Source organism: Podarcis tiliguerta (genome assembly GCF_965153285.1).
Source record: "Podarcis tiliguerta genome assembly, chromosome: 8".
NCBI lineage: Eukaryota > Metazoa > Chordata > Lepidosauria > Squamata > Lacertidae > Podarcis > Podarcis tiliguerta.
In genome coordinates this window covers 69,593,370-69,620,752 of record NC_139541.1, presented here as the reverse complement: position 1 = coordinate 69,620,752, position 27,383 = coordinate 69,593,370, and the positions used below count along the sequence as shown (strand labels likewise).

At 48.8% G+C, this 27,383-nt stretch overlaps 1 protein-coding gene across 4 annotated transcripts; it reads left to right on the top strand.

Moving 5' to 3' along the window:
• Nucleotides 1-1,790: 1,790 nt before the first annotated feature.
• On the top strand, nt 1,791-27,383 carry FXYD1 (FXYD domain containing ion transport regulator 1). 4 transcript variants are annotated; one of them, XM_083456399.1, is made up of 9 exons: nt 5,430-6,854; nt 9,334-9,421; nt 16,021-16,085; nt 17,064-17,108; nt 18,198-18,272; nt 19,958-19,994; nt 22,095-22,144; nt 23,801-23,839; nt 24,942-27,383. In XM_083456399.1, the coding sequence occupies exons 3-8, from the start codon at nt 16,028-16,030 to the stop codon at nt 23,821-23,823; spliced, it is 288 nt and encodes a 95-aa protein (XP_083312525.1). In that variant the 5' UTR covers nt 5,430-6,854; nt 9,334-9,421; nt 16,021-16,027; the 3' UTR covers nt 23,824-23,839; nt 24,942-27,383. The 4 variants fall into 4 exon arrangements, with proteins under 4 accessions (XP_083312523.1, XP_083312525.1, XP_083312526.1 ...); XM_083456397.1 differs by lacking the exons at nt 5,430-6,854; nt 9,334-9,421 and adding an exon at nt 1,791-2,343; XM_083456400.1 differs by lacking the exon at nt 5,430-6,854 and having other exon boundaries at nt 9,246-9,524.

The window sequence follows — 27,383 nt, the reverse complement described above, 5'->3', positions numbered from 1 at the left end:
TCTTCTTGAGCCCTCAATTTTTCCCAACATCAGGGTCTTTTCCAGGGAGTCTTCTCTTCTCATGAGGTGGGCCAAAGTATTGGAGCCTCAGCTTCAGGATCTGTCCTTCCAGTGAGCACTCAGGGCTGATTTCCTTCAGAATGGATAGGTTTGATCTTCTTGCAGTCCATGGGACTCTCAAGAGTCTTATCCAGCACCATCATTCAAAAGCATCAATTCTTCAGCAATCAGCCTTCTTTATGGTCCAGCTCTCACTTTCATACATCACTACTGGAAAAACCATAGCTTTAACTATACGGACCTTTGTTGGCAAGGTGATGTATCTGTTTTTTAAGATACTGTCTACGTTTGTCATTGCTTTCCTCCCAAGAAAAATGCAGCTTAGGTTGCTAAATTGACTCAGAGAGGGCCTGTTTTTTTAAGACTCTATGCCCCATAAAAATCTTGCTCTGGGACAGGGGTTTCCCAGTCTTGGGTCTCCAGCTGTTTTTGGACTGCAATTCCCATCATCCCTGAACACTGGTTCTGCTAGCTAGGGATGATGGGAGTTGTAGTCTAACAACCGGAAGAGAACGATGTTTGGGAAACCCTGCTCTGGGACTTTTCCTGCCATGGAAACAGGTGATACCTATAGCAGAGATGGGGAGCAGCTAGATGATGTTAGGAGTCTAGCTTCCATCATACCCAACCAGCAGAGCTATTGGTCAGGGGTCATGGGAGTTGTAGTCCACCCACATCTGGAGGGCTCTGCGTTCCTCACCCCTCACAGATATGCAACTCTTATGTGACCTTTTTCCCTCAAGCTGTTTTGCATCCATGCCAATTCAGGCGGGGGCGATTTTTGGCACTTAAACACTCACACAGGTAGGTCAATTGACCTCAGGTTTCGTTAGCCCAATAAAAAAGTTCGCCATCACAGCCGTTTCGCGACTTCCAGCGAGGCTGCAATGCAATTGCATCGATGACCCTGCCTCCCGAGTAAACATGGCAAGGATCCGGAGCACAGAACAATGCGGTGGGTTATCAAACTGCGGTTTATCAGTGTTCAGATTTTTACTTTGATCGCGTGGGTGGAGGGAAGGGAACGTGCAGACGCGGCGCTCCAAGTAAAGTCTGAATAGCGCCGAGTAGCGCGTTGGCCTTGCGTGTAGCGGTCGCAATGTCGCATTTAAATAGCCCGGAACACCTGTCTGTATAGTGGCCGTGTGAATAGGCGCTCGCTTCTGTGCGCTCTAAACTCTGGAATGAAAGAGCTGCCAAGTGGCGTTCAGAGTCCAAGAATGCGTGTTAGTGAGATCATATAAAAGCTTGCCCAGAAAGTAAGGCGTGGCCCGATACGTATGTTGCTTTTCTTCAATGCATTTATTTATTATGACATTTATATCCCCACTATTCCTCTAAGAAATTCACTTTGACATATGTCGTTCTGTCCCGATCCATCGTTCCTCACAACAACCCTGAGATGTAAGTTAGGCTGAGAGGCGGTGATAGGCCTAAGATCATCCAAGTGATCTTCGTGGAAATTTCATAGAATAATAGAATTGTAAAGTTGGAAGGGACCTTAAGGGTAATCCAGTTCAACCCCCTGCAATTTGATCCCGGACTTCCCAGCGTTGCTATGCGCGCAGGCGCACACCAACCCACGAGGAAATACCCACCAACCCACCAAACACCACCGTGTAGTTACCGAGGGTGGGCAAAGTCTGCAGGAATGCGAGAAAGCAAAGAAAAAGGACGGTCGTGGGATGAGTGGGTGGGGGGCGGCCATAAAAAAAACGTGATTAAGGGGGCGGGGCGTGTGTGCCCGACAGAGAGGAGCGTCCACGCATTCCTCACAGTCACTTTTCAGAAACACGCGTAAAAAAACGAGAGGAAGAGAAATCGACGCCTGCCATGAACGGTCTTTGGCACGGATCTCATTCACTACACGCGTGTCCGCGCGCGTCAAGCAGCCACACGCCCGGATCTGCCGCGTGCGCCATCCACACGCAACTGCAAGGCGCGCTAGCTGTGCGCGCACGCCAACACGACGGCAGCCTGCCAGCCTCCCTTTCCCTCCTCCGGCCTTTTCCTCCGGCTGCTGACCCCCGGCCGGCCCCGCCGAGCTCCGCGCCCCGCCCAGGCCCCGCCGGCCCCCGCGGCGCCTCCCACACCCACCCGGGTTCGCGCCGGCGACGAGGCTGCTTTCCGACGCTCGGCAAGGGAAGCGCGCCAAGGTCGGGACCACCGATCGGGCCCGGAACCGCGTGGCAAGCAGCGAGGACGGGTAGGAAGAGGTGGGGGCGACCGAAAGCAACCGGTGTTTGTGTGCGTCTCTGAACTTCTGGGAAAGCGCTTTGCCAAGTAAGTTCAAGGCAACGGTCTGCTGTTGTGGGTTGATTTCGAGGTGGGTGCGATCCGGAGTGAACAGAGACGCCAGAATCTGGATACGGGGCACGAAATCGCCTCCTTTTGGAGGTCGGGTTTCTTTTTGTGCGTGACTTTGCCTCCTGGAAAGTGCTAATACTGGTGGTCACCCGTCATTAGTTCACTATTAAATCTAAGTTGGGAGCTACTAGCAAAGTCAGCTCCAGGTTTTTGGAGGGCAGGATACTCTCCATGGCCCCACTCCTCTCGGTGAGTCTTTCCCCTCACTATGGCAGGTCTAGGGGGCTCTTGTTAGTGTGCTAGGGTCTGGGGTGGGGCTCTGACCTTTTCCAACTTAAGAAGAGTGGAAGCAGACCAGCTGGCCCTCTAGTTCTGTATTGCCCACACTGATTGACAGCTGTTTCTCCAGGGTTTCAATCCGGAGAATTCCCCAACCCCTAACTTGCAGAAGCCAAGGATTGGACCTGGAACCTTCTGCACTCAAAGCAGATGTTCTACAGCTGAGCCAGGACTCTTCTCCTTGACGTTGCTGCCCCTGGTTATTGGGGTCCTTTACCTCCTGGTATGCGTGCCTCTCGGTGCTCAGTTGACGGGGCAAATAAACAGTTTTCCTTCCCCAAGCCCCATGAAACAGCTGGATAATGTGGAAGAGCATGTGCCTGGGTTTCTCTGCATTAGTTGTGGTCTCTGAAAATTTAACAGCGTACGAAGGAGGCCGTCCTCCTGCAAAGGTCATTGGGGTGATCTTGAAATCTGTGGGAAAGACCCGCTATTTAGGAATAATCCCAGGGGTTTGGGAGGATAACTCCGAAAAGCCGCATGACTCTTATTAGAAAAGCTTCTGTGTCTTCCCCAGTGGTGCAAACAGGCACAAGTTCAACAGGGGAAACCTCTCCCTCCCCCCCACATCACGTTATTGGCAGGGAAGGCTTCTCCTGTTGAGGTTTTGCATGCCGCTCAGTTTGAAAAAGAGACAGGAGCCTAGGTGCTGGTGGTGGAGGTGGCTGGCAGGCAACCCTAAGTGGGAAAGGCTTGGAAATATTTCTAGAGGAAGGTGGTTGAATGGGAGGCTTGTGTTAGGTGAGCATGGCAAGTGACCCAATCGACTCATGTTGACTAGAAATATTTGCTTGGCTTTAAGGGGCAAAGAATGGCTCGTTTCTTTGACTGCCTTTAGCAACATTCCTAAGGGAAACGCTCTGGGCTTGCGAGAATGCTGTGTTAGTGTTTTGCAAATTACAGAATTTCTTCATGGAACTTGGTGTGCTGAGATGGCCCGGAAGGGGGCGTTAGGCAAATGGATGGAGGGTGTGTCTTATGAAGGGCTACATGCAAACTGCCAGGTCAAAGGCAGCCTGCCTCTTGAGGACCAGTTGCTGGGGAAGGGGCTAATGCTGTCGTGTCTGGCTGGCCACTGGGGGAAATGCAGGAAGTTGCCTTCTTATACCATCTAGCTGACACCCAGCAGGAGTTTTTTTTTTCCAGCCTTACCTGGAGATGCCAGAGATTGACCCTGAGACCTTTTGCAGGCAAAGGAACTGCTCAACTGCTGAAGTACAGCCTCAACTGCTGAAGTACAGCAAACTAATCCCCCAAGGGCTCTTCTTATGTGCTCTGTGGTTCTCATTTCTACCAGCCTGTTTGTTACACTCGGGAATGATTGCTGTCCAAATAACCTGGAGAGCACCATAATAGCATAAGTCGTCTTCTTTGGCGATCGCTTGTAGCCAAGTAAGACTGTCTTCCATAAACACGGTTTTAACAATGAGTCCGTAAGTGACTGTGGAGGCCAATTCTGGACCCACACGTCCTTCCACAGCGGGGACATTGGTTCCCAGGCGGGAGTTGATCACGGTGTGGATTTGCCAAGCGTGCCTTCCTCTTAGCACATTTCTCCCTTGTGTTCTGAGTTCGAGTGTCTTCAAAGCCCATGACCCCTTTTGCTAAAGGCTGTTCTCCAGCAGGATCGTTCGCATGCCAGTGTTTCCCAGTTGTCGGTGTTTATACTACATTTGTTTAGATTTGCCTTGAGATTTGCCTTTAAACCCCTTTTGTTGACCAGCAGCATTACGATTTCCATTTTTAAGTTCGGAATAGAGTAGTTGCTTTGGAAGACGATAATCAGGCATCCGCATAATGTAAGTAGAACCTGCAGGATCAGGCCAATGGTTCTGAAAACCCCAGCTTCTTGTTCTTGGCCAACCAGATGCCTCTGAGAAGCCTGCACCAGGCAGCGGAAGTTGGTGGAGGTGATTCTGAGCCAGATGGATCAAGGCACTGGCTCCACGTAGCACACGTTCCCCTTGTTCGGTTTTTCCATCTGTAGAAGGGGAACAATAGCAACTTACTTTTCAGGGTTTTTTTTATTGTGAGTGAAAACCACAGTACAATTTTTAAAGTGCTTGTGTATGTTCTAAAAGGTTGCATGCTAGTGGACCTATCTTCTACCTTTAGCCTGGTATCTTTAGCCAAATCCGGGAAATTTACTAGTTTCCTAATCTCTGCAGGCAGGAACAAGAAAAATCTTAGTCTCTTTAGTTACTTTAACATATGAGACCAACTTGGAGGAGTCGGTGTAATTAATTTCCCCTTTCCTACTAGATCTTCCTTGTACGTTAAGCATATCCTCCTTCACCAGAGGTGAGGGGGCATGAACTAACTGAGTCTAGGAATACAATTCTGTGGTTTTAACTCCTTCATGCATAAATTAGCCCTAGGCTTGCTAGTTATATTTGACTGCAATTTCCCACAGTTGTTGTTAGCTATTTATTTATTTATATACCGCTGAGTTGCCAAAAGGGCTTCTACTTTATTTACAAGTATAAACGGTAACAAATATATCCAGACGTGTTTAAAATGCACAATAATGCAATTTCATCCAAAAGTTGAAGACATTCGTTATTAAAAATGTAAGACAAGTTCATCAAAACATTATAACTATTAAAACAGTTTTTTAAAAAAAGCAATTAAAGCAATATAACACTCTACTGACGTGGGTTTTAAAGTTTTATAATTTGCCCGAGTTTTTAATGTTTTGCTTCTTTTTTTAAAATGCAGCCACTTGTCATTTTAAATGGATAGTTTTAATTGTGAGCCACTCTGACAACCCTTCTCAGGATCAAGGCCAGGGTGCAAATGCATGGAGATATTAATTGCTGCTCCCCACCCACAAACCCAAGACAGTCTTCTCCAGGCCTGTGAGTTTTGTGCAAATGGAGAACAGGCTTGCGGCAAAGGTGGAATGCTGTTGCTACTTATCATCTTTGAAAGGGCTTGGTACTGAAATGAACCCAAGCAGATCTGTGAAGCTGGATGCCATGGGGGTCGAGTATGGGGGATATTTATAACTCCAGCATCCTGCTAGCCTGGGTATATTTAGACAAAGCTGCCAAACAACAAGTCAAGGGAGAGGGCTTGGCCAAAGGGCTTAACTGAACTCCCGTGTGCTACACCCAAGAGGAATTTTCCTTGCTGGGTCGCTTCTTTCCCTGCCTCTCGCAGTTTTGTTGTCGTCGTCATTTAGTCGTGTCTGATTCTTCGTGACCCCATGGACCAGAGCACGCCAGGCCCTCCTGTCTTCCACTGCCTCCCACAGTTTGGTCAAACTCACGTTAGTAGCTTCGAGAACACTGTCCAACCATCTCGCCCTCTGTCTTCCCCTTCTCCTTGTGCCCTCCATCTTTCCCAACATCAGGGTCTTTTCCAGGGAGTCTTCTCTTCTCATGAGGTGGCCAAAGTATTGGAGCCTCAGCTTCAGGATCTGTCCTTCCAGTGAGTACTCAGGGCTGATTTCCTTCAGAATGGATAGGTTTGATCTTCTTGCAGTCCATGGGACTCTCAAGAATCTCCTCCAGCACCATAATTCAAAAGCATCAATTCTTTGGAGATCAGCCTTCTTTATGGTCCAGCTCTCACAATACTAACCTGCAAAAGCGATGAGCCAATGAATGGCCGAGTCCTAGGCCGAAACCAAACCTCCCTTTCTGTCTGTATCTCCTAAGCATCCCCAACCTGCTTCACACGAGACAACAGTGTGATGTAGCAGCAAAAAAGTGCTAATGCCATTCTAGGCAGCATCAGCAAAAGTATAGTGTCCAAGTCAAGGGAAGTCATAGCACCACTCTGTTCTGCCTTGGTCAGACCACACCTGGAATACTTACTGTGTCCAGTTCTGGGTGCTGCAATTAAGAAGGATATTGACAAGCTGGAACATGTGCAGAGGAGGGCAATTGAGATGACCAAGGGTCTGGAAACCAAGCCTTATGAGGAACAGTTGAAGGAGCTGAGTATTTAGCCTAGAAAAGAGGAGACTGAAAGGAGATAGGATAGCCATTTTCAAATATATACAAGGCTGTCACGTGGAAGATGGAGAAAGCAGCTTGTTTTCTCTTGCTCCAGAGGGTAGTACCTGAACCAGTGGCTTCAAGTTACAAGAAAGGAGATTCCCTCATTGCAGGGGGCATAGACAGCTTGGCCTTATAGAGTCAGTGTCTCCCTTACTGCTGGAATTTAGATTTCCAGCTTCTTGGAGCAGAGATTTGTCTTCCTTTTGCTCCTTTGTTTTGAGTATATTAAAATGAAGTAAGGTTGGAGAACCTTTGGTTTTCATCTCTGACCATTGGCCATGCTGCTGCTGGGAGTTAATCCATATCAGGAAAGCCGTATGCTCCCCATTCCAAGTGCAAAGAGACGTGCATTGATGTTTCCACCAAAAATAACAATAAAAGGATGCCTCTCAGCTGGTTCTGGGGCCATTTTTTTTGGTTTCTGATACCCAATGTACCAACCTGGATCAAACCACTGACCCAATAGCCCCTTACAGCAAAAAGTCTGGTTAACTATGCTAGGGAATGGACAAACTGCAGTCTGCATTAAATGTGTAGTCTGCTGTTGTGTATTTTCTTCTTCTTAAGATAGCAGGCATGTGTGTTTGCGTGTGATAAGGGCAAGAAGCAACGGAGTGGGTGGGCGGGGTACGTTAACTAGCATGCAGAGAAAGGGTTAAACCGTTGCACTCCCCATTCCCAGTCCTACCCCTCCCATCCCACTCCTGCCTTAGAAATCAAAGGCAGGCTAGGCACTTAGCTTAGGGGGGAGACAGTGTGGTGTAGTGGTTAGAGGGCCAGACTAGGACCTGGGAGACCGGGTTTCAAATTGCCATTTGGTCAGTATTATTTATTAAATTTATATACCACTCTTAATCCGAGGATCACAGGATGGTTTACAGTATATAAACACAAAAATATTTAACATAATAAAGAAAACAGTCACATACACATCCTATACTAAGCCATAGATTAATTAGCCAAAGGCATGGGTGAAGAAGACTGTTTTAATCTGGCGCCTAAAGATATGTAGTGAAGGTGCCAGTTGAGCCTCCCTAGGGAGAGCATTCCACAAACAGGGAGCCACTGCAGAAAAGGCCCTGTTCTCATGTTGCCGCTCTCCAGATGAAGCTCACTTGGGCCAGTCACTGCCTCTCAGCCTAACCTACCGTGCAGGGTTGTTGTGGCAATTAAATGGGGAGGGGGGGAAACCATGTGCACTACCTTGATCTCCTTGGAGGAAAAGGTGGGATATAAATGCAATCAATTAAATGGATAAATTAAATGCAGGGGTTTAGCCTCAAGTGCATCCCCTCCAGGTAAGTCTGGAAAAGGGAAGGGAGGTGCTTCATTCTCTCTCCAAAGAGCGTGGCATCAGTTTGTGTGGGCAATCTAGCTAGTTAAAAGGAATGAATCATGAGTCACGGCAAAGCTTGCAGGCATCCCCGCAGAGGAGAAAACAAAAGGGCTGGTTTCATTTCAAGGTTTCCAAACCTGATGTACCCTTGGTTAACAGATTGTCCTCGGCAGAATGTCAGATTCAGTCAGTTGCAACTTTAAAGAACAATAATACTGCATTGGCGCATGTATTTTGATGTCCTTGTAGCTTGCTTTCCTGTGGTATATATTCTCAAGACATGAAAATAAACACACACACACACACACACACACACACACACACAGTATACAAATGTATGAATTGTAGGGCCACTTTCTTCTGTAGACCTGCAAGGTAAAGGTAAAGGGACCCCTGACCATTAGGTCCAGTCGTGACCGACTCAGGGGTTGTGGCGCTCATCTCGCTTTATTGGCCAAGGGAGCCAGCGTACAGCTTCCGGGTCATGTGTCCAGCATGACTAAGTCGCTTCTGGCAAACCAGAGCAGAGCACGGAAACACCGTTTACCTTCCCGCCGGAGCGGTACCTATTTATCTACTTGCACTTGACATGCTTTCGAACTGCTAGGTTGGCAGGAGCAGGGACCGAGCAACAGGAGCTCACCCCGTCGCGGGGATTCGAACCGCCGACCTTCTGATTGGCAAGTCCTAGGCTCTGTGGTTTAACCCACAGTGCCACCCGCATCCCAACCTGCTTGGTAGTCCATCCCATAGTTTGGGGGCGGCAGTCTAGCCTGATCCAACTCTTCCCTTTCTGGCTGTGTGCATCCCATACATTTAAAGCACATTGCTTCCCCCAAAGCAGGGTTTCCCAAACTTGGGTCTCCGGCTGTTTTGGGACTACAACTCCCATCATCCTTAGTTAACAGGACCAGTGGTCAGGGATGATGGGAACTGTAGTCCAAAAACAGCCAGAGACTAGTGTTTCGGAAACCCTGGCCCAAAGCATCCTGGGAACCACGGTTTGTTAAGGGTTCTGGGAACTGTATTTCTGCGAAGGGCAAACTACAGTTCCCAGGCTTTTTAAAAGCCATGTGCTTTTAAGTGAATGGTGCATGCACAGCCGGGCTGTCTCCTCTGCTGTGCTGCCTGAGGGTTTTTTTCTTTCCTTTCGCACCTTCTGGTCAGCAGCACACGCTGCTGTTCCCCTGCAGCCTTTGTCCAGGAGCCAAGGCAGACTTAATTTAGCTCCCCTAATCTTTCCCTCTCTGCCACTAGCCAGTACCTTCCTTTTTTAAAAAAAAGGAAGAAGTTTGTTCCTTTCCCTCAGCTCCAACCAGTCCTTATCTCCTCCTGAAAGACCAGGGAGGCCCAGCAGTACGGATCCTGAGGGGTAGGTGCAAGGGGCTGCACGGGACAGGTAGCAAAGCAATTTCCCCACTCTTTATCTGGGGAAAGGAGACAAGACGACTCCAAGGGCACTGCTGTTGAGCAGGGTGAGTTTCCTGCGAGGGTGAGCCTATGGGTGGGATAATATAACACCCTTGCGTGCCAGAACCCAGCAGAATGGGCACCTCTCTGGGGAGGAACAGGGACAGCTGTGTCAGGGGCTGTAATGGAGCTGTCAACGGAGTGGTTTTGTAGGCTTTTTGGAATGGGGCAAGGCAGAATCAGGGGGCAAGCGTTTTTCTTTGGTGTGTAGCAATGCTTGGAAAGCCAGGTTTTTTTTAACAAACTGCAGTTCCCAGGTTTCTGTGGTGGTGGTCGTGGTGGGGCAAGCCATGTGTTTTTAATGTGCTTTAAACATACGTTGTGATTTTTCACATTGAAGGAATATGCAGAAATGGCAAGTTTATCTAGCGAAATCAGAAATCGAGATGAGGCAGAATTCAAGGAGGATTGGAGAAAGTTTGTAGATTTAAAAAACAACTATTGTAAACATGCTAAAACGCAAGCAGCTTTAGAGTAAAAACAGCAGTAAAATACAGATTTGAAAATACTGTGGAAAAGGTAAGATATGGAATAACTAGCATGCAGCATAAATTAGAAAAATATGATTGTACATTGGCAAATGTTGCTTCAACTTTCTCTTTGAAATATATAAATAAAAGCTTATGGAAACAAATAAATGAAATAAACCTTTGGTGTGGATGTGACATGCTCCCATGATGTCTAGCCTCACCCTGTGAAGGTGCAGCCATCCTTGCTGCATTTAAAGCAGCCTTGCAAAGAACCCTGGGAACTACAGTTCCCAGCACCCTTGCTAAATTAAAGTTGCCAGGATTCTTTGTGGGGAGAGAAAGGGGCTTTAAGGGTACAGGCTTGTGTTCAACATAGTGCTAAGATTCTGCCAGCAAAAAGGTTGTGCGACGGAATCTCCTCCCCCTCACGCACCCCCTTGGCACTGGTGGGCATGCAGCCCCCAAGGAAAGGTCTGATCCAGTTGAGGTACAGTCAGTGTTAACTGGATCCACCAGTGGGTGTGAGGGGGCTCTTTTCTCTCTCTGCCCCCTTTTCTCTGAAACTCAGCACTGCAATGCTGAGATTGTCCAAGGCGTTTGGGTGCTTGAACCTGAAATTCTCTGCATCATGCTCCCATCAGGGCAAATTAACAATAATGCAATTGGCTTCATTAATGGCAACAGACTGGCACATGCACCGGACCTCCTGTTTTTGCAGTCCCTCTGGCCCGTCGGATATTAGGGGGTGGCAAAGCTTGAGAAGGTGCAAGATGGTGACAGCAGTCACGAAATTAAAAGATGCCTGCCTCTTGGGAGAAAAGCAATGTCAAATCTAGACAGCATCCTAAAAAGCAGAGACATCACCTTGTCAACAAATGTCCGTGTAGCTATGGTTTTCCCAGAAGTGATGTATGGAAGTGAGAGCTGGACCATAAAGAAGGCTGATCGCCAAAGAATTGATGCTTTTGAATTATGGTGCTGGAGGAGACTCTTGAGAGTCCCATGGACTACAAGAAGATCAAACCTATCCATTCTGAAGGAAATCAGCCCTGAGTGCTCACTGGAAGGACAGATCCTGAAGCTGAGGCTCCAATACTTTGGCCACCTCATGAGAAGAGAAGACTCCCTGGAAAAGACCCTGATGTTGGGAAAGATGGAGGGCACAAGGAGAAGGGAACGACAGAGGACGAGATGTTTGGACAGTGTTCTCGAAGCTACCAGCGTGAGTTTGACCAAACTGCAGGAGGCAGTGGAAGACAGGAGTGCCTGGCGTGCTCTGGTCCATGGGGTCACGAAGAATCGGACACGACTAAACAACACCAAAAAGCTTGAGAGCCTGGCAGAATAACCTACATAAATATTGGGCTCCTGCAGATCTGTTTCTTGAGCATTTATGTGGATTCGCTTGCGCACAGCTTTCACAGAGGTTAGGCAATATCTAGCTTTAATTTTTATATATATCTTATTGCTTTTATACTCCCCCTTTCCTCCGAGGAGCTCAGGGTGGTGCGCATGGTTTTCTCCTGTCTCCATTTTTAACTTCACAACAACCTTGTGAGGTTGTTTAGGTTGGGAGACTGTGGCTGGCCCCAGGTCACCTAGCGAGCTTCAGGTCTGCCTGGGGATTTGAACCCTGGTCTCCCTGTCGCTTTCCTAACCACAAAAAAGGTTTGTTGTCTGCCCTGCTCAACCTAGGATTTGTAGTTGCAGAACAACAGCTAGGCACTTTTACCCACTGGCATTCTGCAAGCCTAAATTTCTTTCTGTGCCCGAATCCCTCCTGCAAAACACAGGCAGCCTGAAGGCGACAGATGTATTGCCCCCATAAAAAAGTTAAAGGGACCCCTGACCATTAGGTCCAGTCGCAAACGACTCTGGGGTTGCAGCGCTCATCTTGCTTTACTGACCGAGGAAGCTGACGTTTGTCCGCAGATCGTTTTTTCCGGGTCATGTGGCCAGCATGACTAAGCCGCTTCTGGCGAAACCAGAGCAGCGCACGGAAACGCCGTTTACCTTCCCGCTGGAGCGATACCTATTTATCTACTTGCACTTTGACGTGCTTTCGAACTGCTAGGTTGGCAGGAGCTGGGACCGAACAATGGGAGCTCACCCCGTGGCGGGGATTCGAACCGTCCACCTTCCGATCTGCAAGCCCTAGGCTCAGTGGTTTAGACCACAGCTCCACCCGCGTCCCTATTGCCCCCATAGTGGGGTTCAAAATTGGCTGCCACAGGCATGCTGTTTCTCCTGTTGCCCGGTAGCATTGCTAGCCCGGCTGGAGGCAACCCCAGCCGCCAACTTGCTTTCTTCCAGGAATGTGCTCCCTGCTGGGGTGCAGTTACTGAGCAGCAGGGAAAGGCAGGCGGGTGTTGCTTTGCAGCTACAGCAACAAACAATAGGGTGTGTATGTTTGGGAAATTAAGGCTACAAGGAACCGACAAAAGAACATTCAGGCAGCTCTAAACCTGGCCGTCCCTGGATTGTCCAGCCAGCCTAACCGTCTGCGTCCCCCCGTTTTAATCTCCACAGCATGGAGAGAAGCTTTTGTACCCTTGTCCAATGGCTCTCAAAATTACGAGTTGCCTGGGCAGGCCCAAACGTCTCCTGCACATTCCACAAGGCTTTGGCGACACTCTGCTCCCTGCCAGAGCCTGGCTTCCACATTTTTGGTCTTGTGCCGTGGTTGTGAGGTCCCCAGCGTTGTCCTAGCAGAGGAGGAGGTCCCCCGCTTCTTTGCAGCGCCTCCCATGCTCATTGATTGACAGGTGGTTGACAGGTCCCTGCTCCTACCCACAACACCTCTCTCAGTCGATGCTGGCATCATTGCCTAGCTGCAAATCCGGCTAATTCCAGAAGGAAGTGTTGTAGCTCAGTGGCAGAGCAAGTGCAAACACATGGCACTGTACCTTGAAAACCCATTTTTTTGAGAGCAAAGTGGTACCTAACGTTTAGAGCAGCTCCAAATGTGTGCGCTGGGGCGTTCTTTGTTGCACCGAGAAATCTCTTGGCTGACGTTTGCAGTTGAAAGCGTGGCCTTCCTGGCAGAGAGTGAGCCAAGGCATGGGAGTGTTCCTATTCCCCTTTCCTGCTCGGTTAGTGATAGCAGCAGCCAAACATGCAAGCCAGAAGGATGTTTGTGGAAAGGATCTGTTTGTCTGAGCACTATGGGGCTGGGGTAGGAAGTGAGGAAGCAGGGGCCGGCCTCCCTCCCGGGCAATTGTGTGTGTGTCTTCCAGCATTAGTCTGATGGTGGTGGTTGTTTTTGAACCGGTGCCTAGCAGCGAAGTCACGTGATGAGTGCCGACGCAAATTGAGGCAAATGGGACCTCTGAGGAACGGGTGGGGAAGAGGGGTACAAAATGGAGTACAGTGGTACCTCGGGTTACATATGCTTCAGGTTACATATGTTTCAGGTTACAGACTCCGCTAACCCAGAAATATTACCTCAGGTTAAGAACTTTGCTTCAGGATGAGAACAGAAATCGCACTGCGGCGGCGCAGCGGCAGCAGGAGGCCCCATTAGCTGAAGTGGTGCTTCAGGTTAAGAACAGTTTCAGGTTAAGAACAGACCTCCAGAATGAATTGCCGTATTTTTCACCCTATAGGACGCACTTTCCCCCCTCCAAAAATGAAGGGGAAATGTGTGTGCGTCCTATGGGGCGAATGCAGGCTTTCACTGAAGCCTGAAGAGCGAGAGGGGTCAGTGCGCACCGACCCCTCTCGCTCTCCAGGCTTCAGGAAGCTTTCCGCAAGCCTTGGGAGCTGATCTCCCAAGGCTTGCGAAGAGCTGCCTGCATCCCGAAGCCTGGGGCGCGCTGTGCAGTCTGCCCTGGGCTTCGGGCAGCACTCCGCAAGCCGGGGGAGACCGGCGCGACTTCCCGCCGGGCTTCCTAGGCTTGCGGATAGCAGCCTGTTCTGGGGGCTGGGGTCGGGGGAAGCTCGGGCTTCCCCCCGCCCTAGCCCCGCGCTTGGGGGGGGGGAATAATTTTTTTTCTTTATTCCCCCCCCAATAAAACTAGGTGCGCCCTATGGGCTGGTGCGCCCTATGGGGTGAAAAATACGGTAAATACTTAACCTGAGGTACCACTGTATCCTGGAGCAGGGCTGAGCAGGTCGGAAGCCTGATATATACTGCAACATTTTGTTGTAAGCCTCAGTTGTTTTCCGTAAGTGCCTCCTCAGCCATGGGCACTTGCAAACAGAGACTCTGAATTTTAGCTGAATTCTCCCTCTTTCTTGTTAAATGCACTTTGATCCGCATGTTCTGGTTAAGAGCACGACAGGACCTTTCTCTGCCGGAAGATTGCGAGCTTAATTGCCTGCCAGGGCAGGCAGAAGGGAAACCCTGAAACGTCCCTGAGCACCCGAGGGACAGGTTATCATTTGCAAACATTGCAAAGCAGTTTTCGGTGGCTGCAAAAAAGCCTGTTGCCATAGTTACAGGCCTTTGCCCTCCCTTCCACAGGGCCACTGAGGCCATTTCAGGATGTGAAATAATGGGTCCAGCCCCAGCTGTTTGAGGAACCATTTCCTCACCTCTCCCAGTCCATTTCCCTTTCCACCTGGCTGATCTGAACCCCCCTCCCAAACCACCCCTCTCCCCACAGCCGTCTTGCTGACACTTCTCAGCCATCTTTGTTTCCTGCTTGCGTTTTGAGGGACGTTCTCTAATTCTGGAACGTTTCTCAGCAAAGCTCTGTTTTTAACCGTACCCCCCTGTCTCCCGGTGTACTTGCTATTTACTTTTCCGTCCTTAAGAGAAGCCGACTTTGCGTTCTCTCAGGGTTCCTGCTTGTTCAGTGGGAACTCCCCAACAGTCTGCGTTCTTTCTTCAGGGCAATGCCGAGCGATGTGGGAAACATTACCTGTTGAATTTCTGCTGGCTGCCTCAGATTGGTGCGTCCGTTGACAGCGCAGGAGCCCTCTCAAGAGGGAAAGGCAGCAACCTTGCTGGGAGAAAAAGGTGGAGGAGGTAGAAGAAAGGGGGTATGAAGAGGGGAAATGTTATGTACTGAAGTTCTCACCCTGGGCCAGCAGGGGGATATTGTAGATAGTTTTCACTCAGGTCCACATATGCAAATAAGGGATTGAAAGTGACATTCAGTGATTGGATAGTTACAGAAAATGGTTACTGTTGCGTTCTAGTGGAGCTCTATATAAGCAGGCTGGCTGAACTCTTCAGTTCAGTTGTGGCCTGTGAATAAACAAGAGCTGTTTGAAGAATCGCTGTGTCGTCTGATATGTTCACCCACAACTTAACAGGAAATGCCCTGAAGAAGAAGAACATGTCTGAAAAGGTGGAATTTGTAGCTCATGGCAGCTGTTTTTGGTGGAAAGGATAGGGGAGAAAGGTTTAGCCCTAATAGGGTTCTCTTTGCATGCTGGGGCTAAGTACAGTGGTACCTTGGGTTAAGAACTTAATTTGTTCCGGAGGTCCATTCTTAACTTGAAACTGTTCTTAACCTGAGGTACCACTTTAGCTAATGGGGCCTCCCACTGCCGCCATGCCGCAGCCACTCAATTTCTGTTCTCATCCTGAAGCAAAGTTCTTAACCCGAGGTACTATTTCTGGATTAGCAGAGTCTGTAACCTGAAGTGTCTGTAACCTGAGGTACCACAGTACACTTTTTAGAAAGTGTGCTTAACACAATGTGTAGTTGGACCCCGTAGTAGGGAACCTGAGGGCTGAATGCAACCTTCCAGAACTCTCTGTGTGGTCCTCAGCTCTCTCTCCAGGCCACGCCCCCTTTACCAGGCCACACCCCTTTCCCTCCAGGCTGCACACCTCACCAGCCTTGCTTTGTGCTCTTCCTGGGAGTTTTTGCCTTGCTGGAATGCGTCCTTGAATTCTAACGATTCTTGCTTGCCTGGATGGTGGGCAGATTGAACCACAGAATCATAGAATTGGAAGGGACCCCGAGAGTCATCTAGTCCAACCCTTGCAATGCAGGAATCTCAGCTAAAGCATATTACATCCTGCACATTGCTCAAGCCAGGAATCTGACTATCTGTTGCTTTTATATCTCCTCAGAACAGTCATGGAGTTGTGGTTCCTTCTGCCTCTGTGTGGGATCTTGATAGGATCTGCAGTAGCAGGTAAGCTTGTGGAGGGGCAGGGAGGAGGAGGAGGAGGAGGAACGGCTGAGAACGTCTGCTGACATTTGGGCATTTTGTACTCTGCGCAAAAAGAAAATCCAGTTCAAATATATACTGCACCTTATAGTCAAAAAGGATCTTGTTGAGCCAAGGTGGTGTAGTGGTTAGAATCTCGGACTAAGACCAGGGAGACCAGGGTTCAAACCCACACTCACTGGGTGACCTTGGTCTAGTCCATGGGTGAGCAAACTAAGGCCCGGGGGCCGGATCCGGCCCAATCACCTTCTAAATCCAGCCCGTGGACGGTCTGGGAATGAGCGTGTTTTTACATGAGAAGAATGTGTCCTTTTATTTAAAATGCATCTCTGGGTTATTTGTGGGGCATAGGAATTTGTTCATTTCCCCCCCAAAATATAGTCCGGTCCCCCACAAGGTATGAGGGACAGTGGGAAAAATTTTCTGACCCCTCGTCTAGTCACTGCCTCTCAGCCTACTTTACAGGATTGTTGTGGGGATTAAATGGGGAAGGGGAAAACCATATACACTATCTCAAACCTCTTGTGGGGGGCAGGGGCGGCAGACGGTAGGCTAAAAATATAATAAATCAAATAAATAAACCTGAACTTGCCAGTATTTGCTTGAATGTCACCCAAAAATAGCAGGTGTCTGAAAGTGCCACTTATATATCCAGGCCTTTTCGGTGTTGTTTTTGTTGTTATTTCTTAATTTATATGCCGCTTAGTTGCCAGGTGGGATAGGAAATGCAATTTAAAGAGGAGGAAAGGTGGGATATAAATAAAAATAAATAATAATAATTCCCCCCCCCCTTGTGTTTCTCAAGATCATGGGAAGTTATTATAACGCTAAATAGTTCAGTATAAAGTGATTGATTAATGGGGGCAGGGCAGGGAAGATTGAAGGATAACTGTATTATTAATCTCCTCTATATATGTGTGTGTGTGTGTTTGCCTCTTTCAGAACCACCACAACCCAAGGACATTCCACACGACCCATTCAATTATGGTAAGCCAGTTCTTACTACCTGGGGTCAGGGGATAGATGGCAAGGGCAGAGACCCCCCTAAAAGACTTTTGGAAACAAAAAACGTGTTGTCCAATCTCCTCGTTTTTGAACTTAAAGAAACTACAACTTTAAAAGAGGTGTGGATGACTCTGACTTGGAGCGCAGCACTGATGCAAAGGAGAGATTTTTTTTGTGTTTTTTAACCTTCCGTCATCACCTGTGGAGGCTATTTTCCTCAGCCTATGTCTCCCTGGCTCCCCATCCATTCAAGCAAATGGGGCACTGCTGCACCAAGATCAGTCTGTCCCCAGCCAGCCCTCACATGTCTGCCTACCTCTTCACCGACAAGACAGCTCTGGCTGTCAGCTTTCTATTCCTTAGTCTCAGTGCTGGCCTTCTAGGACTCAACAGGGAGGAGGAAACCTGTGCCACATTTACACCGTGCCTTAAAAGTACTGTGATACCGCTTTAAACAGTTGTCGCTCTCCCTGCTCCCCAAGAACCCTGGGAGCTGCTGTTCTGAGAGTTCTTAGAAGACCCCTATTCCCCTCACGGTTTCGCAGTCAATCACAGGGAACTGTGGGAATTGAAGCTCTGCGAGGAGAATGGGGCCTCCTTTCCTTAGCTGGCATTTGCTGTCATTGGCTTGGGTAACGGGTGGCGCTGTGGTCTAAATCACGTCAAAGTGCAAGTAGATAAATAGGTACCGCTCCGTCGGGAAGGTAAACGGCGTTTCCGGGCGCTGTTCTGGTTTACCAGAAGCGGCTTAGTCATGCTGGCCATATGACCGGGAAGCTGTCTGTGGACAAATGCCAGCTCCCTCGGCCTATAGAGCAAGATGAGCACCGCAACCCCAGAGCCGTCCGTGACTGAACCTAACGGTCAGGGGTACCTTTACCTTGGGAGCTCCGCCTACGGTTTGGGCTACCAGAATTTTGCCCTACTCATCCCAATGGGCACCAGCTGCTACTGATCCATAGAACCCCACCAGGTTGGCGAACAAAGCATCACAAGAGCGTCCCCTCATTCCAAGTCGGGGATATGTTCCCAGCTGGAAATGACCACTTCTTCCTTCTCCTTCCTTCTCAGATTACCACTCGCTGAGAATTGGGGGGCTGATTTTTGCTGTCGTCCTGTTTCTGCTTGGCATTCTTATTGTGCTCAGTGAGTAGATTCTCTCCCTCTCCCCCCACCCCCCAATCTGAGCCATGGCACCTGCTGAATTTCCCCAACATTGCAACTGTAATGAAATGCAGCCTAAGGCGTGAGGAAGAAGGGCTCCTTTCACACTCCTGTTTAGTGGAGGGCTGGTTGCTCAGGGCGAAAGAGACACTGCCCCACCAACTCTCAGCCTGCCCTCTGCCAGACCCAACCTTGCTTTCTTACTTACATCCAGCATACATGGTATTACTGGCTATCCTTGTCCTCAATCTCAGTGTCATAGGAGTCATCAGGGAGGCGGATGTGGACAAAACTAGAATTAGCGTGCTCTGGCGCCACCTACTGTTGGCCTCCCTGCCTCCTGCCTCGCCAGTTCCAAATGGGAACCAGCCACCACTGTCCAGTTGTTATTTTTTCTCCTCTCAAAGCCCACACAGCGGGGCTCAGTTGCACACTCTGTCTCACACACCAGATTCTTGTACCTTTTCTCTCGAGGAGTGAAAAGCAGCTGGTGGGGGCGGGGTAGGAGGGGGAAACTACTGAAGGGAAATGGGTCAAGGAGCCCATGTGGACATATGGCTCAGTCAGTAGAGCATGAAACTCTTAATATCAGGGTTGTGGGTTCGAGGCTCACACTGGGAAAAAATAAAAATAAAAATCCCGCATTGCAGGTGGTTGGACTTGATGACCCTTGTGGTCCCTTCCAACTCTAGAATTCTATGATTTTATATATGAAGCTGTCTTTTACAGAGTCAGGCATTTGGCCTGCCTTGTCCACGATTGCTTCCTCTGACTGGAAGTGGCTCTACAGGGACCCCAGCAGATGTCTTTCCCATCGCTCACCTCCCTGGAGGCACCGGGGATTGAATTTGGGGCCTTCCACAGGCAAAGTTACGTGCTCTGCCATAACTTTCTACTGCCACCTTCTGGTGGTCTTCTGCAGCACGTTAACAGCACATGCAGCTCCTAAGTGTCACCAGGCTTGTAGATAAATTGGAGCCTCTGAGATACAGGAGGGTGTGTTGGCATACTTGGGGGAACCTTGAGGTTTGTAAAAGGAAAACACATCAAGGGAAAACCCGAAGGGGAGGAATCTTCTCCAACCAAAAGAGCAACCCAATGAAAGCTGCTTGTGTCCTCAGAATGCCGTTGAGAGGATGTTTGGAATGGAGTTTTCGGGAGGAGGGCATGGCTGGCTGGAACCCCAAGCAGCCGCACTCTGTGCAACATTTTGTTGCAGGTCTCACTTGTAGTCTCTGAGCCCCATGTGGACCTCAGACTGTTGATCTATTTAGCTCAAGACTGGCTGGCTTCAGTGCACTTAAGTTTAGTCTTTCCCATCCTGTCTTTAGATATTTTGTGGATTGGAGTTGGGACTGTCTCTATGCATTCTGCCACTGACCTGTGGGCTCCCTCTAATGTAAGATTACCAGTTTTTTCCCAATGAATCTGGGGACACTTATCAACTTCAATGGATTTTGTATGGGGACTGATGTGTAAATCCCGGGACTGTCCCGGGGAAACGGGGATGTCTGGTTACCTTAAATTAGAGTGAGCTGCTTTCTCTTCCAACCACTGGGCAACACTCCCTTCCCAAAAGAATGCTGGCAATCCCAGAGTCTTTGCTTCTCATCTGTCCCTGTACTGATTTTCTTTCACTGTTTGGGATTTCTGTCTCTCTTTCCCAGGTCGACGTTGTCGCTGCAAGTTCAACCAGCAACAGAGGTAATGCCTTCTCCTGAAAAGCTTAAATGGGTGACCTAGGATGGAGGGGCTATTATATACGGCAGATGCAGACAGGTGACCTAGCAAGGAGAGAGAAAAAGTAGCACACTCAAATTATGAGTCTTGGAGAATGTGACATTATAACCTGAACAGGACAACAGCGCCCTCTAGAGCATCTGTGATCAGACCATTCCTCCGGAAGTCTGCAACAAACTGATATCCTGTCTTCTATTCTTCAGTATGCATTCTGAGGTTGATAATCATTTAATGCAGTGCCTCATCTAATCAAAAACAGCTAAGCCTTCTTATAATGTAATTTTTAATGAATCATCAAGGAGGTGGAATCAACCACTAAAGAAATTCTGATTGGCAAAATATACTTTATCTCATGTGCCAGTAGTCTGTTACGCAAATAGGCCCAAAACCGATCTGCCTCTGTGAACAAACAGGCTTTGCGATCTGTCTTTGTCTTCTTGGAACCATCCAATCAGGAGGCTAAAGATATTCTCTCGTTCAGAAATTCTCTTCTATAAGGAACTCTGGACATGCTCTGAAATCCAAGACTTTGCTTAAGCAGGTAAAATGTAACTAGGTCAGGCTGATTTTTCTTTTTCTTTGCAAGTCTTATGTATGATTTTGTTGCCTTCCCTTTATTTAATATTATTTAAAATATTTGTATATCACTTCTCATTAAAACAATACCAAGGTGTACAGTAAAACAGTTTGGTACAAAATAGCCAGAAGTACAATCGGAAAAAAGATCTTCCCACACACCCTTTCCTCCAGATAAAAACTATTTACACTTGGACATTTGGCTTCACTCATTTCCAAAAGCTTCCCCATGTGCTAAGACTGCACAGTTGTTAAGCTGCCTCCTTTGTTTTCTTAAGGAGCTTTCACAAGATTTTGTTTATTTATTTCTTTATATATATATTTATAGCTGGCACTTTCATAAAAACATATCCAGGTGGTATGCAACATATAAGGATAAAATCAGCCAAAAGCATCCATAAATACATCAGTAAAACATAGTGACTGCGTAAAAAGAGATGGTTCGTGACAATATAGTTTTCAAAAGACATCTTAAAGAAGGAAGGGATGGTTCCTGCCGAACTCTAGTGGCAGGGAGTTCCGCAGGGCAGAGCGTGCCCCACTCAAGGCTCAGTCCCTAGTTTAGAACAACCCAGCCTTAGGAGCACTGGGAACCAGCCAGAAGTCATCCATCAGACAGTCTTAGTGGTTGAGGTGGACCAAAAGGAATCAGGCAGTCCTTAAGGTATTTGGACCTCAGGTTGTTTAGGGCTTTATGAATGAACACAAGTAACTTGAATCTGGCCTGGTAGCAAGACAGCAAATTGTTAAACTTGGGGCTTTGGAAAAGTAAATGCAAAGCTTCTCCTTCCCTGCCAGTGGCATAGCGTGGGTTGCCAGCACTTCGGGCTACCTGGAGGAGCAAGGGTGAGAAGGAGGGAAACAGACAGAGACAGAGAACGCATGTACATTCAGCTGCCTAACAGCATCTGCAGCACCCAAGAGATTGCAGCTGTAGGGATAAGAAAAGAAGAGTTGTTCCATTGCCCTAAGAAGTTCTCATGGAGAGGCCGTTTTCAACAGAGCCCAGCAACGGAATCGCGCAACTGTATTGAGACAGCACCAGGTGTTGAGATTTGGCGGCCTTAACAATTTTGCACCCGGGGCAATTACCCTGTGGCCCTCCCCAAGCTACGCCACTGCTCCCTGCTCCCTCAACACAATAGTTGGGTTGGAAGGAGGGGTCCTTGGCAGTAGGGGTCAGACCACCAGCCCTCCAAACAGCAGAGCAGAGCCTGTCACAATGCAAAACACAGGTAGTCAACCCTTTTGGGCCCATGGAAATGTGAATAAATCCATAGTTGGTAAGGCTCATTAGCTCGCATCACCTTAATTAACCATTTCTGTTGGTGCCCTGAGTAGTTATTTTGTCTGTCAACAGGAGGAGCTATTGCTTTGCTCTTGTACAAAACACCATGGTTTTTAAAATACAGAAATTGCTGCAGGATATGAAGAGAGCAAGGCATTTTTGTTAAGCGCAGCATGACAAATATTTTTTTCTATTTACAGGACGGGTGAACCTGACGAGGAGGAGGGGCCCCTGCGCAGCTCAATTCGGCGTAAGATCCAGCCTACTTTAGTCATCCTTCACTTCCCCTTCTGTGCCCTTCTTTTCCTCAGGCTTGAGGACTAGAAACTTTAAAAAGAAAACCAAGGAGCTGAACCTTGTGCCTACCTCAGATTTATTCGTTTCGTTAAAAACTTTTTATCTGTTTATTTTGTAAAAATTATACACTGCTTGATTGCAAAAACAAAACAAAACAAAAGCTTATACAGTCATACCTCGGGTTAAATACGCTTCGAGTTGAGCGTGTTCGAGTTGCGTCCCGTGGCAACCTGGAAGTAATGGAGTGCGTTAGTTCCGGGTTTCGCCGCTTGCGCATGCGCAGATGCTCAAAATGCCGTCACACGCATGCACAGAAGCAGCGAAAAGTGGTGTGTGCGTGTGCAGACGTGCTGTCGCTAGTTAGGTTTACCTCTAGATGCGAACGGGGCTCCGGAACAGATCCCGTTCGTATCTAGAGGTACCACTGTATATATATTAAGGGGTCGGCAGAAGGTAGATTGGGATCTGCTGTTAGGATTTCTAAGTGCGTTGGAATAGATTGGCAAGGACTCCTGGCTCAGGTGTTTAACAATAGCAACCAGGATATGACTTTTCCCACCTTAATTGAGCTGCTGAAAAAAAGAAAGCGAGTGGCCTTTTGTGTGGTAGGACTGCGTGTTCAACTTGCGTCCCATCTACACCACATGTTTAAAGCAGTATCATGCCACTTTAAACACCTATGGCCTCCCTCAAAGAATCCTGGGAGCTGTAGTTTGTTAAGGGTGCTGAGGGCTGTTGTTGTTGTTTAGTCGTTTAGTCGTGTCCGATTCTTCGTGACCCCATGGACCAGAGCACGCCAGGCACTCCTGTCTTCCGCTGCTGGTAGCTTCGGAGAACACTGCCCAGCCATCTCATCCTCTGTTGTCCCCTTCTCCTTGTGCCCTCTATCTTTCCCAACATCAGGGTCTTTTCCAGGGAGTCCTCTTCTCTTCTCATGATGTGGCCAAAGTATTGGAGCCTCAGCTTCAGGATCTGTCCTTCCAGAGAGCACTCAGGGCTGATTTCCTTAAGAATGGAGAGGTTTGATCTTCTTGCAGTCCATGGGACTCTCAAGAGTCTCCTCCAGTACCAGAATTCAAAAGCATCAATTCTTTGGCGATCAGCCTTCTTTATGGTCCAGCTCTCACTTCCATACATCACTACTGGGAAAACCATAGCTTTAACTATACGGACCTTTGTTGGCAAGGTGAGGGCTGTTAGGAGACCCCTATTCCCCTCACAGAGCAGGTTCACAGAGTGGATTAACAATCAGTTTTTCTTTCCAGGGAATTTTGGGAATTGTACCTCTTTGACAGGCCAGACAAAACAACCTTGAGGCACAAAGAAAGGCCTGCAAAAAGGCTGTGGCCTGAGGAGGGCCAGACTGAGATGTCTGGAGGGCTTCATTCCATCCCCAGGCCTCAGGTTCCCCATTCCTCTGCTAGATCCTGTGCTGTGGGGCGAAATGTGTTTTGGGACTGCTTTGATTTGTCATGTAACAGGACACACTGCTGGGGCAAACTGTTCCTGCCTGGGGTGGATTAGGGAAAAAGAAGGAAAGAAAGCTTAAAGCCTTTTAGGGAAACAACCGTTTTTTAAAAAACTGTCTCTTTCTGACTCTCCTTGCTAGGTTTATCCACAAGGATGAGATAGAAGAAGCCTGGAACTGGTGAGTTGCATATACCGCAGGACTGGGGAGATGGACCACTGGTTTGGACAGACTGGTTGGGCTCCATGTCCCACTAGCATGCTCTGAAAATCAAGTCAACAGCTTTGCTCATAGTTTACACTGTATTGAAATTGAAAGTGATGATAGAACTTTCCAGTTCTATCCAACACTACTGAATGGGCAGTGTATCACAGTGGTTAGACTGGGACTTGGACCTTCTTGGCCAGGGTTCAATCCAGGGGTATTGTGGGAAACGCTGAATGGCGGCTTGCACACCCTACCAATAGTGCTGACTAGAACACCGGAGGGGTTAAAGAGGGGGTTGTGGGGCAGCCACCAGAAGGGCAGGGTCTGCCGGACCCCTGGCAGCCAGTGGAGGCTCATCCATTGGGGCGAATGGGCATTCCCTTGCCAAGCTCAATCAACTCCGCCTGCCTGCCTTCTTTCTTCCAGCCAGGGGTTGGCACTACCTGCCATCTTCCTGCCCCCTATCCTCAGCAGGGAAGAGGCCGGTGGAGACAAAACAAGAATTAGTTGCCTCTGCCAGAAATTGTCTCTAGCGCCACCTACTGTCAGTCTCCCTGGCTTAAAACCTACCAGTTCCAAGGGGCACCAGCCAACCACTACTGGCAGCTGCCCAGGAACCCTGGGTGCCAACTCTGGGCCTGGCAGAGGCAGTCCTTGAAGTACCCAGGGCCTGAGCTGCCTAGGGCTTTTAAAGGTGAACCCTGTCCCTTTAAATTTAGCCAGGCACCTTCAGGCTTGCAATTACAGAGAGGCCCGGAAGTACACAAGAAGCTGCCTTATCCGAAGTCAGCAGCTCTCCAGGATTCAGGCAAGAGTCTCTCCCAGACCTATCTGGCGCTGATGGGATTCACCCTGAGACCTTCTGCATGCCAAACACGTGCTCTCCTACTGAGCTACAGTCCTTTCCTCTAAATTGACTGTGGGACACCTCACAGAGCAGTATGTCTTGGAGAACCATCTGGAGAAACTGCGATCTCATCAGGGCTCTCTGGGGGCATCTGTTGGCCTTCTGCCTTTCTGGATTTATTTTGAACTGAACTCCTTCTGCACCTGACTTTTCCTTTTCTCCTCCCAGGCTGCTCCTGACATGTCGTTCCCCCCATGATCCAGAGTGTTCCTGTCTCTGCACTGCACACAGCCCTCGCCTCCCTGCTCCCCAGCAAGCCGCCTGCCTTTTGCACCAAACCTGGCAAAACGCCAGGCCTGCTGTCTTCGTGGTGATCCCAGCCTAACTTGGAAGTGCTTAGCTTGCTGCGAGACTCCGAGAGAAAGGGGTTGTTGTCCGGCACATTTTGCTCAAGCTTAGTCCTCATCCTAGGCGATGGGGGATACTAAATCTGCCTTCCTGGTGCTCAAACGGTTACGATGAGACTTCCCAAGAGTGGTGGTAGAAATGATTTTCAGACATATCTAGGCATCAAGGCTGGCAGCTCTGTCCATGAAAAGAAAACAGAAGGGGTGTTCTTCATCCAGAGAAGCTAGGAGCTCATCCAAAGTGGGGGGTTGCTTCCACTGGCCTTTCAGATTGTCACTCGGTGCAATCTCAGTTACTCAGTGCAAGTGCAGAGTGCAAGGCAGCCTTTTCTTACTTGGTGCGTTCCAGATCTCGTCGGGCTCCCAATTCCCATCAAACCTGGCCAGCATGCCCAATGGCCAGGGATGAAGGGAGTTGCAGTCCCGACGACATTTGGATGGCCAGGTTTTGGGGGAAGCTGAAGGTGAGCACTGTCTCCAGAAGTTGTTGACACCTGTCTGTCTTGAAAGACAATGGAGTGCGCCTCTGGGGGTGAAGTCTAATCACTGTGTTAACAGCACCAGGTGCAAGCCTGGACAGTGTGTATGGAGGTCCTAGGCTGGCCAGATGGCAAGACCCCTCTCTCGGCCTTGCTGATGTGGCCCAAAGGAAAGCAGAGCAATACGTTTGACAGCAGCTTGGCTGTAGGAGTTGCTGGACAGAGGCATACAAGGCGCCATCCAACCACCTTGGGAACTGCAGATTTGCTTAGGGTTTTCTCCTTAGCCTTGTCTTCTCCTGAAGATATCCCTCAAGGCAGCAGAGGTCTAGGATCAGAGTCTTCCTTCTCCTAGATGGGCTGTCTTCCCAAGCTGACAAGGAGCCCCATTTGCCCCTCGCTTCCCTCTGCAGGATGTGCAGAAATCGCCTTCTTGACCATTGGACCCACTACTGGTCTCATCCACTCCATCTGCTGGAGCCTGACTTCATATGCAGGGGAATTCCTTAACTCACCAAGGGTTTGAGACCCATCGGCTATCCTCGCCTGGTTTAGCCGGCCGCTTTAAGCCATTGCCCAGAGTGTGGCTGCTGTCATATGCTGACAGCTTCTAGGAGCCACAGGTGAGAGCTGAGTGCAGGGTGGGGCCCAAAGCTGAACAAACTACCCTGGAAGGAGCACTATGTGTCCCCCATCAGAGGTACTACCCCTCTCCTAACACCCCACCCCACCCCCAGGAAGAGGGGGATGAATAATGCACCCCTAACTGTGAGGCTCCCTAACCAGGATTTTGCAATTCCCCCAGAGCCTATTTGTTGTATTTAGCAGCTGCAGCCACAAGACGTAGCAGGGAATGTTCATTTTGTTCCTGTCTGGTGGAGTGCGAGTTCCCAGCTCTGCCAAATGCACAATAATACACTCTTATAAATGGGAAGGGAGTATGAGATCTTTCTTTTTTTTTTTTATGAGAGTAAATTGAGGCCTTTCTTTCTTGAACAAAAAATAGTGACAGTTTCGACAGGAAGAAGAAGTTCTGGCCTTATTACAAGCTTGCTTTTTTGCCAAGAACTTCCTACAGTCAGTGCAGAATATCCAGCTGTTGGGCTCAGCAAGCTGGCTGGATCTAACCAACTAGGGATGCAGAAGCCGTAGCCCTTCCAGATGTGATAGGACCCTCAACTCAATTGCCAATGGTAACTGGGGCTGATGGGAGTCCAGCACCAAATTAGAGGACCACGGCTTCCCCATCCTTAGCCTAAATCTTTGCCTGTGGCATAGCAATGCAGCCTGGCTCTGAAAATCCAGACCAGAACTGGAAATCTACTCCCAAGTGCCGATGCTTCAAATAGTAAAACCTGGAGGCAGAAAGTAATTCCCGCCTTTGCCCTGAGTGTTGGGTGTGTAGGATGCAATAAATGAGTGTGTACGCTAGTTCTCCTGTTATACCGCCTTCACCTTCTTGGAAAAATGACTCTCAGTTATAGGCTAACCTTGCTGCGTGCGGTATCATTTGAGGTTACCTGCATTCTCTCGCAGTGTGGTTTCTTTCCAGCAGAGGGCAGTGCTATAACATCCACCTGCTTTGGTTCCGTCTAGGCTGCGTAGGAGGAGCAGGTGTGGGTGGCACCTGTCAAAGCTTAATGCCTGATGCTCTTTGTACTGCTGGCCCTTAGGAAAGCTCTCCACTGAGCCCTGTTCCCCTGGTTTCGCTGACCCCTTTCTATGTTTCTGACCTTTTATGTCTGCCAAGTCTCTTCCACGACATTAAAATGCTACTTTCTCCA